Source organism: Manacus vitellinus, unplaced genomic scaffold (genome assembly GCF_001715985.3).
Source record: "Manacus vitellinus isolate BGI_N305 unplaced genomic scaffold, ASM171598v3 scaffold_36_pilon, whole genome shotgun sequence".
Taxonomy (NCBI): Eukaryota; Metazoa; Chordata; class Aves; order Passeriformes; family Pipridae; genus Manacus; species Manacus vitellinus.
In genome coordinates, this window is record NW_021940508.1 from 3,991,951 (window position 1) to 4,007,568 (window position 15,618).

The 15,618-nt window shown below is 37.6% G+C and overlaps 1 protein-coding gene across 1 annotated transcript in view; it reads right to left on the reverse strand.

The window, feature by feature from the left end:
• Positions 1 to 2,286: 2,286 nt before the first annotated feature.
• SLC1A3 (solute carrier family 1 member 3) overlaps positions 2,287 to 15,618 on the reverse strand; it is a 65,592-nt gene continuing 52,260 nt past the window's right edge. The window contains exons 6-10 of the mRNA XM_018077322.2: positions 11,564 to 11,859; positions 9,698 to 9,931; positions 7,543 to 7,737; positions 6,045 to 6,179; positions 2,287 to 4,813 (exon numbers count right to left, since the gene is read on the reverse strand). Coding sequence (XP_017932811.1) covers positions 4,609 to 4,813; positions 6,045 to 6,179; positions 7,543 to 7,737; positions 9,698 to 9,931; positions 11,564 to 11,859 — 1,065 coding nt within the window. The 3' untranslated portion in view covers positions 2,287 to 4,608. The remainder of the gene's footprint in view (positions 4,814 to 6,044; positions 6,180 to 7,542; positions 7,738 to 9,697; positions 9,932 to 11,563; positions 11,860 to 15,618) is intronic.

Below are 15,618 nucleotides of genomic sequence, written 5' to 3' on the forward strand. Positions count from 1 at the left end.
AAATGGAGAATGAAACATGTCATTATACTTGAAAAATACTTTTTTTTTTAAGCAATAAAGAATTGTTTTGATGATGCCCTGGAAGAATTATTCTCCCGTTTTTCAGTTCTCTCACTGAAGTGAAAAATCAATTATTTGTGCAGTCCTAGTTGTGTAATGAGGCATGTTAAAGAAAAACTTTGGTTAGAGATGCAGGTGCTCTTGTCTTCGAATTTTGGAATTTTAGATACCTCTGGGTACCTTAGAGGCATCTGAGGAGCCAGAGGGTGGAGAAGAGAGAAAGGGCTCATCATGCAGGATTGTATCATCTGACTACTGCTCTCTATTATCAGAAGGAATCTTGCTGCCTCACTGATGTTGCCAGTCTGAGTTTTCTGTTTTGCACAGGGGTGTAAAAGTCTTTCTCCATCTTATTCTGTGCTTCCAGGATAAACTGATCTCTTCAGAAAAAAGGGAATCCAGACAGGTGGTGATCTATCAGTTCATCTCAGATTTTTTATCCCGTTCTGGGAAATGGCTATCCCACTAGAGCCTAGATGATGACACACTGTTACCACAACTAGGACACTGGTGTTCACAGTAGAAGCAAGATAAGTTCTGTACCATTTCCATTGTAACTTTATTAAAAAACCCCAAAGGTTAGTTGAAATACAGTTCCTTAAATTTCCTGTCAGTTGTGCCTGCACTGGAACACAAATGTCGCTTGTGCAAATTCAATCCTTCAGAAGGGAACACAGAAATACTTTGCTGTGCCAGTAGTCGATTTTCCACATGCATGACCACTTTGCTTTAAACTGGCCACACACTGTTATAGAGACACGAATTCTTGCCTAAGAATGGCAAGGCTGTTTTGTACCCCAACTTCCAAATGAAAACACTGCTGAAAAATTAAGGGATACCAGAGATTTTTATTCTGCATGGAGGCACAGAAGAGTAAGCAAGGCCACTGTGCCAGCAATTTCTCCAAGTGAGGAGCTGGAGCTAGTCCCGAGAAGAGCAACAGAGCTAGGGAAAGGTCTAGGTGGTAAGTGGTACGGAGAGCAGCTGAGGGACCTGGGGGTGTTTAGCCTCGAGAAAAAAAGGGGGCTCAGGAGAGACCTTATCACTCTCCACAACTACCTGAAAGGAGGTTGTAGCCAAGTGGGAGTCAGCCTCTTCTCCCAGGTAACAAGTGACAGGACAAAAGGAAAAGGCCTCAGGTTGCACCAGGGGAGGTTCAAGTTGGACATCAAGACGAGTTTCTTCATGGAAGGGGTTGTCAAGCATTGGATGGGCTGCCCAGGGAGGTGTTGGAGTCATCATCCCTGGAAGTGTTCAAGAAAATACCAGACATGACACTTACTGCCAAGGTCTAGATGACAAGGTGGGATCAGACAAAGGTTGGACTTGTTGATCTTGGAGGTCTTTTCCAACCTAAATGATTCTGTGATACACTCACTCTCTTTCTTTAACTATCCCCATCACGATAGTAGTTGTAGAAACACAAAGATACTGTACTGGGAGAACACACACACAGATAACTAGAAAAAACATTTAGAAAAATTATGCTCATGTGCTTTGGAACACCATATCTTCTCTGATTTTTTTAACAATACTGTTTGCATTATATAGTATTTACAGTTAAAACACCACAGAAAAATTTAGAGAGGAAATTGTTTGGTGTTTTGCTGGTATATGTTTAAGAAGGCAGGACTTCTCTCTGCTGCCTCCATTTTCTCCAACCAACAGAACTTTCTAGATGCAGTGATTCAGCTCGTGTCTTTTATACCTTCTCAGAACTTCTCATGAGAGTCACTTCCATTAGAAGAGAACTACTAACTGGAGTTGCTGCCAAGTGAACCCTGACAGCATCACAACCCACTTCCATGAGAAAAACAGTGGATTGTTGAGGATGGCTGTAATGTTACAAAGCTGTAATGGGGCTTTACACCATCTATTTATATGCATCCAAAATGAACCGGCAATTTTGCAGCTGCTGCATCATTGAAAATGTAAATACATTTTTTTTCAGTATTTTGCAGATATCGATATGTGAATTTGAATGAACTTCAGTAGGAAAAATACTGGTTCTTTTAATTCTTAGTGTTCCTCCCTACCACACTTTACTTCTTTATTTTTGATCACAAAACTGTAAGCGCATATTTAAAGTAAGGAAGCCCTGCTATAGCCAAGTCCTGCTGCATAAAATGGCCTGAAATTCCTGAAATCCCATACTATGAGTTTCTCAGCCTTGAGTTTGTGTAAAGCTTCTGTTACAGAGCCTTTGAAAGAAATTCTAAATCACAATAAGAGCAGTAATGTAAAACTATTTTTATTGAAAATACATCTACAAAGTAATGTTTCTCAAACCACTCTGGGTGCATACCAATGCAAAACCAGTGGGGAATGGGGAAGGGAATCTTTCTATAATACCTGATTTCCATAAGAAACAACGTTAGTATAAAAAAAGATCACATTCTTTGTGACACAACTAATTTTTCTCAGCTGATGTCATAGAAAGACAGCCTTTTACATTGTCTTTGCAATGTATTTCCAAACAAAATCTTAACAAAAATTTAAAGTGTTATGCCATAAATTCTACAGTTAATGTTTATACACACATTCTGAATACAGTATCTATATAAAAATATCTCTAATTATATATCAGAAAATGCCAGTCTGTATCCTAGATTTGCATTTTGTTAGCCAAAAAAAAAAAAAAGAACAACCCATAAACCCATATTTTCTTTCTGTCAGAGATTCATTTAGAGTTTGCTTGGTTTGACTGCTCAATACTCTATATTAAACCCAGCTCAATTCATTCACTAGAGAGTTCTTGCTCATATTGTTCAGATTACTTAACTGGAGAAGATGGACAGGAGTTTTCAGTCCTAAAAACCAGTCTTGCCTGGGAAAAGATTTGCCTTCAACCAGCATGATGACATTTTCACTAGTTACTTGTATACCACCATATTATGGACTTCTAGTGACAGAAGCAACATATTCAATATTTTTTGAATGGCAGCTCGGACAATGCAAGGGAATCCTTCATTTCTATCATCAGAATTTTTTTGATAAGGAGAGGGAGAAAGAAGACAACAATTTTAATAAAACAGATCACTCAACACTATTATGCCTGTCAATATCTTTGTCTTTCTCCCGACTCTAACTGCATTACAAAACCTTCCAGTTTAATCTCTTTAATAATACAAGGTAAAAAAGAAAAAGTACATAATTTATATTTCTAGAAAGTGCTTCTTAAGGGAATAATCTTGAAATGAACAAAAAAGCCACAGGATTACAAATGCACTGTCTCCCTTTTTTCATTCTTTGCTTATCTACTCCCTGAAGGAAACCTACAGTATTGCATTTTAAAATAATTTCTAATTAAAATTTCAACATTTATTATAGTATTTACTATTTTGCAGTTTATATATTTTTCCTAGTAAAATGTATAAAAGCACCCATTAGTTTTACTTCCTAAGGGTTTGTTTGGTTTTTTCTTGGATGCTACTGATAAACACTCTAGGAATTCAAAATTTCACACTGAGATAGGGAGTCTTCTCCAGATGGAAAAATGTAAATCCAGTTAATTGCTCTATAATTTATTAGTGGTATGATGGAGAATTTGTGAGATTTCAATCAGAAAACCTCCAGTTAGTCTCAGGGATTTAGATTTAGAATCCATCTAATTTAGGATCTGAGCATCTCACCCTTCTGCACCTTCTACAGAAGGCTGGCATTGCCTTCTTATCATTGCTTATTAAGTAGATTTTTTTTTCAAACTGAGGTGAAGACACATTTTCTGTCCCAGACTAGGGCCTTGCCCCTACAAACACTTCCACACATAGATTGTTCAGCTGGGTTGTGATGTTTAAATTATAGGAGCAAATCCAGACTGGAAGTACATACACGCATATTGTAAATGTTTGAGTCAGTGGGAGCCAACTAGGCTAAATTTTTATAAAGAACAGCTGAATCTAATGTGAAAAACAGTCTAGATAAAATAACTTTCTCAGAAATATTTCAACTCAGCTGGTAAAAGTGCTGATTTGGGGGTATTTCTTTTCTTTATTTATATATCTTCCCCCTTTTTATCCCCTCAATTAATCTCCTGCTTTTTTATTGTCCTGCTAGTATTTGAACAATAATATAACACTAGAGAAAAATAATCAGATAAAAAAGTAAAAGTCCTGTTAATTTACTTAGCTGGATGTAGTTATCAAGTTAGAAGTACTGATTGTGTGTTTAAAGATGTTAGGAATTTTGCAACAGGTATTTAAAAAAATAAAACCATTTTCAGGCTCTGTTATCTGTTTTTACTTTCCAGTTCATAAAAAAAAAAAAAAGAGATTCACAGGACTGAGTAACATATACACAATCTCTTTTTTTATCCCCAGTTAGCATATGTCTAGCAGGACCACTGTTGTTGCCTGTTAATTTTTAAGTGGGAAGCCAACATATACCATGATCACTGCTAGTTTGGAATATATTTTCATTAATTCTTTCCAGTGCGAGCATAAAGGGAGAAATCAAGGAATAGATGAACTTGGTGAATTCAAGATATAAACGGCCGGAAAATTGTGTGCTTTTCCACACTTGCAGTGTTGAACTCACGTTTTCTCTACCCTACATCTTGGTTTCACTATCTAATGGTTTCTCATTCTCATTTTCTTGGGAGATCAGCTGGTAGGGTTTCTTCATTTCATTCTCCTCTATCACGGAATTACCCATTTCAGCATCCCTGTTCTTCAGCTCATGCCGTGATAAATGTTCAACAATTCCTGCTCCAATGGAGTCTCCCAAGACATTTGTCGTGGTACGGAGACGATCCCTAAGGAAAAAGTAGTGAGTTAGTCTTGATTTCATCACTTGTTCAGGGAAGCATGCAGGCTAGCTGTTAAAACTGCCTTTAAACAGTCACTAGATGAGCCACCTGTTATATATATATTCGCTTACCTGAACTGTTAATGCCATTATTTCTTCTACAGAAATTACCAAATATACTGGGATGTGGAGTCACAAAATGTATTACTACTCTTAGTAATCTGACAGCAAGAAACAGCCATGTGATGAGGATGGCAAAGGGACCACATGGCTTCTTGGAGGCATTTTGAGACTTTGGTGGTTTGGGTTTATATGCTCTGAACATGTAAGCCAATAATAATCTACCTTGTTATTTGTCTCGCGACCATAAACTATGATGAGCAATTTAGGGTGGAATTATGCTGAAATGACTCAAATTAAACTACAACAACTCAGCCCCCTTAGAGGGTTCTGCCCAGCAGATGTAGGACACAGCTTGATGAGGAGGGACTGGAACCATTATTAGATAAGCATCCACCCATATCAGGCTGTGGGCTTGTGGTTAGATAATCATTTGAAGACCTTATGTTCTGATAGCAACACTGGGAACTTCTTACAGGGATCACTTGAAGAGACTGACGGGTAGTAGGCCCTGGAAACCATGGATAATAGGTGTTAGGTGAGATAGAGGTTGGAGGAAACCTTCCTTTGATTTAGTTCCTGGACCTAAGGGAATTTGTACACTTACAGGTGTCTGTCAGTCTTCTACAGATAGAGGAATGGAAAAATTTAGGGGCAATACTTTGTGGTGGCTGGATAAAAGAGTTACACAACTATTTTTCATTTCTGTGTCCATGGGGCAGACATATGAACCTTTCCCAGATTACATAGTCAGAAGGGCTGCAATTTGTTGGTTGGATTTGATTCAGTTCTGAGAAGAACTGAAGAAAAGGTTTTCATTGCATCCTACAAAAAACAGGCTAAAGCAATTCTTTGCTTCTTTAATTACAGTGTGCCTGTTACTACCCTAATGATAAAGGTTTCTAAGTAAACTTTCTGCATGCAAAAGGAATCATTAAGCAATACCCCTCACCATCTGCTCTATGAAAATACCATAAAAGCAAGAAATTGTGACTCTTTTTAACACTTGTTTCCAACTGCTTTCCACAGCAAAAAGATTGCAGTACAGTCAGAATGTCCCTGGCTATTTCACTTCTAAATATTGTCTAAGCCTTTAATGACTCCATAAAAATACTTACAAGAACCAGTCCACTGCAATGATAAGAGTGATATCATCTGTAGGCAGACCTACTGATGTCAGCACAATGACCATGGTGACCAGTCCAGCTTGAGGAATGCCTGCAGCCCCAATACTGGCAGCTGTAGCGGTGATGCTGTGCAGAGAGATGGCAACAGCAATTAATTGACTTCCGCAATAAACTCTCTTTATCATCTGGCAAACTTTAAAACCAGATATGAAGCAAGTAGTAAAAAAAGATGAGCCCAGTCCCTTATCTGAACACCTCATAGCTGCAGGGGAGCGTGACTTTTGATCCGAAGTGTTTGCACTAAACCTTTATCCAGAAACCTCGCAACATGACTTTTTTAGTGCTAAATTCCCTACTAGATGCCAAGGGCCAGACAAAACATCATAGCCACATGTCCCAACCCACCGAAAAAACTCAGTCCACAAGCTCAAACATGTTAAAAGGAAAGCTGAGGAGATAATTCTGCCCTGGCAGATCTAAGGCAAGAACTTTTATTCTTTGTCCGTCTCACTATAACTTCATGCCAGGTGAAGTCTCTGTCCTCCAGCAGTTGGTGTTCTGCCATCAGAAAAGCTGCCAGAAACCCTGAATCATACAGTCTAGTGACTTAGGAGAAATATGCTTGTTCACACCTGGTTTAGGAAGAATTTGTTTTGTCAGGTGGTTTGCCAGGGAGCAGTCTAGTAGTAATGAATGTGAAACTATTACCACAGAGTGTGAAAGCAGAGTTTTGCCTTATGTTAATGTGTATTGAAATAAACTGGTGGTTTTTGGAGAGAGAACCACTGTAACTGAACTTTCAGTCTTCCTGTGTGATAAATACATGTCTCTTTGTCCTACAGCGTCCATCTCTCCCCTTGCTGACATTCCTTTAATCTACACATGTGCCCGTCACCCTTTTCTCTTAAACTATGATAAATATAACGAAATTAATGCAGATCAGTTATCACTGAGTGCTAATCAGTGGGTTGTTTGTTGTTCTATTTCAAACAAGACGACTTGTGTGCTTGAAAACATACCTATCTTCTCTGCTCTTATCTATATTACTGCTCCTTACACAGCTTGCCCCTGCTTGTATCCTGAGACCATCAGGACTAGGAAAACACTACCTCTCCCAGCTCTAACACCGTGATGCTTTTATGCTACAGCTTTGTACATGCTCTATAAGTTACCTGGTACTGATTGTAAGTATATAGCTCCCAAGAGCTGCATGAGTTCTTTGGAAAGAAAAACTTGAAAGTAAATAAAAACTTTCTTGTTGACTTCATCGAGTGCAGTGACAGGTGTCCTGTTACAGTTTTTTGAAGGTTTACCTAAAGGAAAATATGTACTTGGGGCCCTTTCCTGTGCAGAAGATGTAAATAATTACAGGTATTCAGTTACTGTAGCAGTTCCTTGTTTTCAGCTCTAGATGCTAATCCCACATAAACCAGCAAGAAGTCCTCACAAAGGTGCTTTTATGAAATGTAAGTAATAATGGCTTCCATACCTGATTGTGATAATCTGCCCGAAGTTCAGCTCAAAGTTGTTAACCTGTGCAATGAAAATTGCAGCCAAAGCCTCATATAAAGCAGTTCCATCCATGTTAATTGTAGCACCAACTGGTAGTACAAATCTTGTAACTCGTTTGTCCACTCCATTTATTTCTTCTAGACACTTAAAAGTAACAGGTAGTGTTGCAGAACTGAATCAAAAATAAAGAAGGTAATATGTCATATAAATTCTATAGAGAGGGAAAGAAAAGACTGTCACACATTATGATTGCAAGAAATGCCTTAATTTTTTTTGTGATCTACCAGAATATTTTTGTTTTTCAAATGCAAAGGCTGGATTTAAGCACTGGATTTAAACAAAAAGTCTGAATTTAGGGTGAAGATTCTCTTAATGCTTTTATAAACTTTTCCCAATGGTTAATAACTGTCATTCTCTATGCAGTCCCTCGTCTGAATGTGTCTAAGTTCAGTGTTTTGTTACAAGAGTCTTCTGCTAGGCAGAGGAATCGATTTAAAAATCACTGCTGCTCCTCACTTCTATGTCGTGGAGCTGTGACTGAATCATCCTTAAGCACTGTTTTTTTGAAGTTATACAAATTCATTATTCAATTCTTCAGATTATTCAATCCTTCAGTAAAAAGCATTCTTTCTCTTATTTACTTGCTGGCTCCTCTGGAAAGGGCATTTTGATCAATGGTTGCATTACTTCACCACTTACAGTTTAACAGCAGTAGGTAGCTAAGCACCACACAGCCACTCACTTACTTGCCTCCACACCCTAGCAATAGCTGGAACATCAGTGTGGGATCATTGTGGATTTGGACACAAATCTAAAGCATGGTGCCATATGAGCAGCTAAGGAGAAAGTTAACTCTGACTAAGCCAGGCCTTGTATTTCTACATCTGATTACAACAAAGTAAAGAAGTTTTTCAAGACACAACAATTCAGATTACTCTGTCTCTTCTAGACACTCAAAAGTAACAGAGAGTGTTGCAGAACTGAAAATAAAGAAGGTAATATGTCATATAAATTCTATAAAGAGGGAAAGAAAAGACTGTCACACACATGAAATCTTTTCACAAGTGAAATCTTCATTGCTAACTACTTAACAGACTGTCAAGTCTTAGAAAACTCAATCAATATTGATAAAATACTGACAAAAAGTAAAGAAGGGCTATGAAAGATTCCACTCCAGGTGGAATGTCTAACAAAAACTGGAACATACCCTCTTAACACTATTACTGTTAGCCACCAAAGTTGTAGTTTTATTTTATTTTCTCTTAAGCTATGTTGACTAGTGTATGTTTTATTTTATTTTTAAAATAATTTTTAATCAACTTCTCTTTCAGGCATTCCACTTTTAGGCATTCCCAGATTTGCAGGGATTGATATCAAAATGTCAAATGTGAAATTGTCCCTCTCTCCCATTACACGGTTAGAATTTTTTAGTCCTCAAAAGCTTTTTCAGTGATACAAAACTAAATCAGATTCTACATTAATGGTCACACTTGCTTCTCCTCCAGATGTTCAAAATAATACCAAACACCAGGGACTTGAATTTAGCATTACAGAATATCTAACTTAAAACACCTGTCTTTAAGGGAAACTTAAAAATCTTTTAAAATAGAAGGTGTTTTATGAAAGGTCATGTGGCACAGAAATGTACATTTCATTATAGTAATGTTTCCTTTCATTTTTAATTCATATAGTGTACCTCTGACCTCACCAACAGAGCAAAAGTGGCATTCCTATTGCAGGTTCTATATCCATTATTGGCTATCAGGATTTTTAGCACAGAATGTCAGCTGCCAGTAAGAATCCCCTCTGAACTTTCCAGTTTGCTGCTCCATTTTGCCATGTAATCCTTTACCAGCTGTATCCTCTACAAGCAAGCCAGCACACACTACCTAAAAATATCAGACACCAAGACTTATCAAAGTCACAAGGGTTCTGGCCATACAGTCTGCATCACTGAAGAGATTCATTTAACCTCTAGGAAACAGAGTTTGAGTCAGAATCAGAGAGCAGTAGAACTGAAATACAGTACCCAAGTGAACACTTGAATACAGAGTTCACTAAACGTGAGGTAAAACTGTTCCTCAAACCAGTAATACTATAATAAAAATACAGCTTTAAAATATTGTGTTTACCTGGAAGATGTTCCCACAGCTGTGACTAATGCCTGGATTAAGCCTCCAATAAATACCCATGGGTTCTTACGAGTGATCACAAAGTACAGAAGAGGTAGGACAATGACAGCGTGAATCAGCAAACCGATGATGACTGTCACAGTATACATGGCGAGCTGGCCACCGATCACACCCATATCTTCCATCTCAACAATTTTTCCAGCAATCAAGAAGAGAATTCCAAGCGGAGCATACCTGCAAATAAGAAATCAAATCAGCATTACTGAGCAAAGTAATTTACTGAGCAGATTCACTCCCCCAGCCACACTGTGTTTATATGCATGCATGAATGTAGAACTGCACTGCTACAATACTCCCATGCAGGAGCAGCTCAAGAGTTTAACTCTTCAACTTCCAACAGTTCAACCCAGAATAAACCACAGCAGTGAATTTTTCTGGTGGGCTTCAGTGGATTCAGGATCTGGTAAGGATTTCAAGACATATAGCATGCCTACAGACATGTAGGGAGATGAATTCTCTTTGGAATTCAAGAGTAATAAAGTTGGTTTAGCCAATTCTGTTATAGTTCTGTCTGTGTGAACGAAGGCTCAGCCAGTGTGGTTGCAGTCTATGCCAAGCACCAGTTCTATTTCAGTGCTGTTTCCCATGTTGTTCGGGAAGGAACCCACACAGAAGTCTGATAACCTCTGAAGATTTCAAGCTGCCTCTGGCCATGCTATATTTCATCCATCAGGGCACTGAATAAATATATTCTTCAGCATGAAGACATCTGTATGACAAAGGTTGGCTGTATTATGCAACAGCAACAAAGGAGGTATGAACTGCTTTTCTGTATCAGGAAGCACAGCTAGAGGTGAAGAAAGAGCTACTGTTGAGCATAAAACTTCAACATAATTCTGCTGCAGTGATACTTTTGGTACAGACTTATTTCTATAAATGTCCACTTGTCTTCTCACACTAAGACATCACAGAACAAAATCTATCCACCGTATCACAATTTCTCTTTAAGACATCAAATCCATTTAGAAATTTATCTGATGTAGCAACGCTCATCCTCTGCTTTGTAATTTTAAGCACACTGTAAAGGAGAAAAGATGTTTGTTTTGTATAAATGTGATCTGGAAGAACAGAATTTTAGATACTGGAGCAAATATACTTATTTTTAGTTTTGTATCAATACTGCAACACGTGTGCTCTTGGACAGGCTTCTGGAGTTGATTTGGGGTTCTTTCTGTGGTAAAGAAGGCAACAAGATGTAATTTCTTTTCATAATTAACTTTCTACCTGGCAAATAATGAATCTTAATTGTTGAAAATATTTCCCACCTTGAGGGAAAATGTATTTGTTTTATTTACTTAGTGAACACTATAAAGGAAGTAGGAACAGTATGTATATGTGTGAGCAGTGCAGCTGTGATGCAAGGACATCCACATCCACTACACAGCTACGGGAATCAGTTGTGTTGGAAACCGATGATAGCAAGGTCTTGCTGCCTAGAAATAAGATTGTGGGGGAGGTCTGTTGGTTTCCTTTAATGAAGTCAGATCAGGGTATAAGGAAACTTCAAAAGCATACTGCTGTGACTGTTACCTTTATGAAGACATAAGATACAAGTGTAGTAACTTCTGACACAGACCCTGATTTTTCTCATGTTGAAAGTGAAACCCTATGAAAGAGTTGGTGTGCTTGGGCAAACCACTGAGGTAGAGCATTACAGCTCTTGAGTTCACTTGTGAAAAAAGCTACAAGGCAGATACACCTTACTGTCTGACTTTCTGCCAAGCAGACTCCTGCTACCCAGTGCCTGATTGTGATGAAAAAATATTGTTAGTAACTTAAAAAGGAATTTATCAAAGAGGCACTTACCACATGATTAGAGCTACCAATCTCATGATAGCCTCATTAAGGCTATCAAAGAAGTCTTTCAATGCCTGACCTTGCTCCCTCATGCTTCCAATCACCAGGCCAAAGCTTATTGAGAAAACCACCAAGCCAAGGGCATTCACTCCGTTTACAGAACCTGGAACAGGAACTATTTCCTCTCTCATTCGGGTGAGGGCTTCCATTGCTTCTGACACATTGCTTATTATGGAAGTCACTGTGGATGTGTCATTGGGTGGAATAGCTACTTTGAACTTTCTCTTTTCATAGTTAGTTTTGAACTGTTAAAACAAAACAAAAGAAAGACAGAAATTCTGTGAATCACAGCAGACAAAGGTTGAAATCACAAATTAAATTAACATTTACAGTCGTAGGACATTTGAATTCTTTGCATAACATTTCTAGGTAAAATGTACTGTGATGAAGACCTGGCTTTCCTGAAAGTAACAAAAATCCATATTAACTTCATAGAGCTAAAACTTCACCTTTAGCTACTAGGACTCATTTTCTCATAAATGTCACAGTCAAAGATGCAGATTTGTCCTGCTTCTGAGTTTTGTGACAAAGTTATTTATTCTTAGTTTGCATTTTTATAAATTGCTATTTTTCCCAACAACAAAATTCCAGCTACTAAGTAAATGGGTCTTTTTTTTTGCACAGCTAAAATATTTTCATGTCCTCTGGAGTTTCTTCATTTGTTCATCTTTTTGAATTTATAATTCAAATAATTAGACCAAAGCTGACTTAAATACAACATACCTCTTTTTTCCTTTACTATGTCAAAGCCATTACAAGTCACCACTTCTCTTAATTAAGAAAAGTATTTCTCTTTAAATGGTTCCATTATGGAACAGACAAATCAATTTCAAAATCTCAAACCCCAAATGTCTGCTTTTAAAAACAGTCTTTCACCCCCTAATATTTTTCCAAAGAGAAATATACATCCTGAGTATTTCTATCTGGGCTCAAAAAGCCCTGCAGGTCTGTGCTGATTAAATTCTGTCGAACACAAACAATGTTAAATTTCACTAGTAAAATATTTCTTATGTGACTCAGGATGTTAATTATCCCATTAAAGCAGCTGGTTATTCTGGAAGGTTATTCAGCAACTTTGGATTTTTATTCCTTTGCAACTACCAAAAAAAGACAAATATTAAGAGCTGTTGTGTCACTAGTGATATATGGAGATCGCTGCACACTCCAAAAGTATTTGTGTGATATGAAGTACTTAGCACTAAGATGGGAAACCTGAATCATCACCTTTCAACACTGATCTCATTTTTTTTCTATGCTGGAATAGTTTTATGCACTCCTTCCACGTATCTGATGTATCCCCCTGAATGTTCTGTCTTTCAGAATGTCACATAAAACTGCTTAAAAACCATTTATGAAAAGTTTCTGAATAATATGTAGCAGAACACATCTCCATGAAGGTCAAATATATTTGAGTTTTGAATGAAATTTACTTAAAATCTTTTAAGATTTGGGCTGTAGTTAGAGAAGTCATCTGAGCTGTTTGAACAGTTGGCTGATAAAGAAAAGCCCAGTTTCACTTCCTCACCCACTCACACCCACCCTGTGATAATTCTTGTCTGATGTCTTAGTGAGCTGATTCTACTTTTTAAATTGGCAGAAATGTTACTAAGCAAAAAAGTGGCCACTTTTCAGGTGAAAGCTATGCAGGTGAATCAGCTCTCAATGACTTCTCACAGAGAAGGAAAAATCACTGAGCCTGGAACTACACAGCTGGGGAAGGAGGGCTGGGATTGCCTCTTTAGGTGACAGAGAGGTATTAGGAGTGTAAATGGAAATGTAACATAAGTGCTCAACAAAGTGTTTTTTCTTCGGTCTTGTCATGAATATTAAAATACTGGCTAGCATGCTCCTTTTTCTTTCTCTTTTTATCTACAGGTATGGTAATTGTGTTATATGTGTATTTTTATTACTGTTTTCTGTAGGAAAAAAAACTTAGGTGCAGATTTATTAATGCAAATATCTGAAGGGTGTAACCATGCTGGACTTGCAGGCATACTAGTTTAGATAAATGTAGAAGAGCAAGCTGTTTAATGAGGTCTGGAACAATGAAGCCTGGAATTAAAGCCTAATCTCCTACAAAATTTCCTCCTCATTTCCCACTTTCCCTAGCACATCACAACTGCTTTGCTCCTGACTCTTCTCTGTTACCCTCAGGTCCTAATCTCATTCCTACCTATTTGACTAGGTCAAAAGTACATGTGGTGCAGCTGTTCAGCAGTGCTGGATGTGCCTGATTGGCTGCTGCCTGTTGGAACAAGCCACCAGCTATGTCATAAACTGCTTTTCCTTCAGCGGAAGCACAGTCTTGATTTGCCTGAGAACTGCACCCCTCATGCCAAATTATGTTGGAATTGGCCATGGTGCTCAACAATTATGGCAGGGGGCTGAGAGAACGTTGGGCTTTACAGGGGAGAAAGCACAATCACATGAAGTTTCTTACCTTTAAAACATAAGTTAGAAATAATTTTAGGTTGTAACAAGCACACTCCTACATTTTGTGCTCATTCTGGAATTCTGTCACAGAAGGAACATGCTTCTAATTCTTTATTAGTTAAGTCTCTTCTGGTATAATATGGATTTTAGGACCTCACTTAGGAAAGTCCTTTTCCATTTCAGCTACTAGACTGGTACACAGAGATGTAGATCTTATCTGTTAACTCACCTTATTCATCAGACTTAAGTATTCAGAAATATTGCTAGGGAGAAGAGTCTTTCTGGAACGCTTTCCAGAGAAGTGGAGAAACAATCTATTTAGCTTGAGATTCAAAATGGTATCCTAAGCAACAGGAACCAGAGCAACTTTATTTGGTCTGGAATATTTCCTTGAGCTGGTCTTTCTTTCATTATAGCTAAATGAGCTCAAGGAGAACTATGTGGATGTGTCTGTCTTCTTGTGCCCAAACCTGTATCAAAAGTCATGAGAAGTTTGCTGGTGAAGGAAAAGAAATCAAGGAAAACCAAATACAGGAAATGCAAAGGAGGTATCCACTAAGAAAAAAAAGTGTAGATTGAGCTTTACTCTTATTACTGCTTTTAAAAATGACAATAAAGGCAAAACACAAGATTGCTTGACCTTCACAAAACATATTTTCTGTACGTTAAATGGTGGAAAGACCAACTGCTTATAGTAAATGACCGGATAAAAGACCACCTTCAAGATGTTAGAAAAGGTTTTGAAATAGATGAGGGAATAGCAGTGTTGACTATTACTGCTCTGCAGAGCAACTGGTAGCAAAAGATAATTTTGTGAGCTTTTATGACGTTCCTACATTCAGCAGATCTCTATCTCAGTGGGAATCAGAGTTATTAGCCGTTCATGTAGCTCAAACTGAGAGTTTAATGTCACATTGTGATTCTGCTGATCCTCGTTCCTTTTCAACATTCAGAAATGGAAGAAATTAGACAAAATAAAACTGCTCATTAAGAGTGTCAGAAGAGAGACTAGAGCTCCACACACTGATAGTATGTGATGGGCTAGACAACATCACTGAAGTCTGTAATTTCTGAGGATATTTGGTGCATCATGTCTCCAGTCAGAGATATTTTTTCCTGGTAAGATTTTAGATGCAAAATACTCATGATATTTTCTTAATTTAATGTATCTACAACAACTGAAGAGCAAGATAAATATTATTTGAACATATTAATTTGAATACCTCTCTATGAACAACCTTATCTGCAAAAAATAATGCATTTCTGGACTTTTTTTTTGGTAAGACATGGTGGTAATGAACAACTAACAAACAACTTTAAAATTAATTTTAATTAAGTTAGCTCATTATGAAATAGACAATACATTTTTATTGCATAATCTAATGAACCAGTTGTTTACATTTTGATTATTGTGTTGTTTTCATTAGTGATACAGTATAGCCACAGTCATTTGAGTTGGATATATCAAGGACTTTTGAAGAAGCAGCATTGTAACATGACAGTAGCACATTCAGGTGGTTAATTTGCAGAGAAGGTAATTGCACAGGTAGCTGTTCTGAAAACTCATAAAT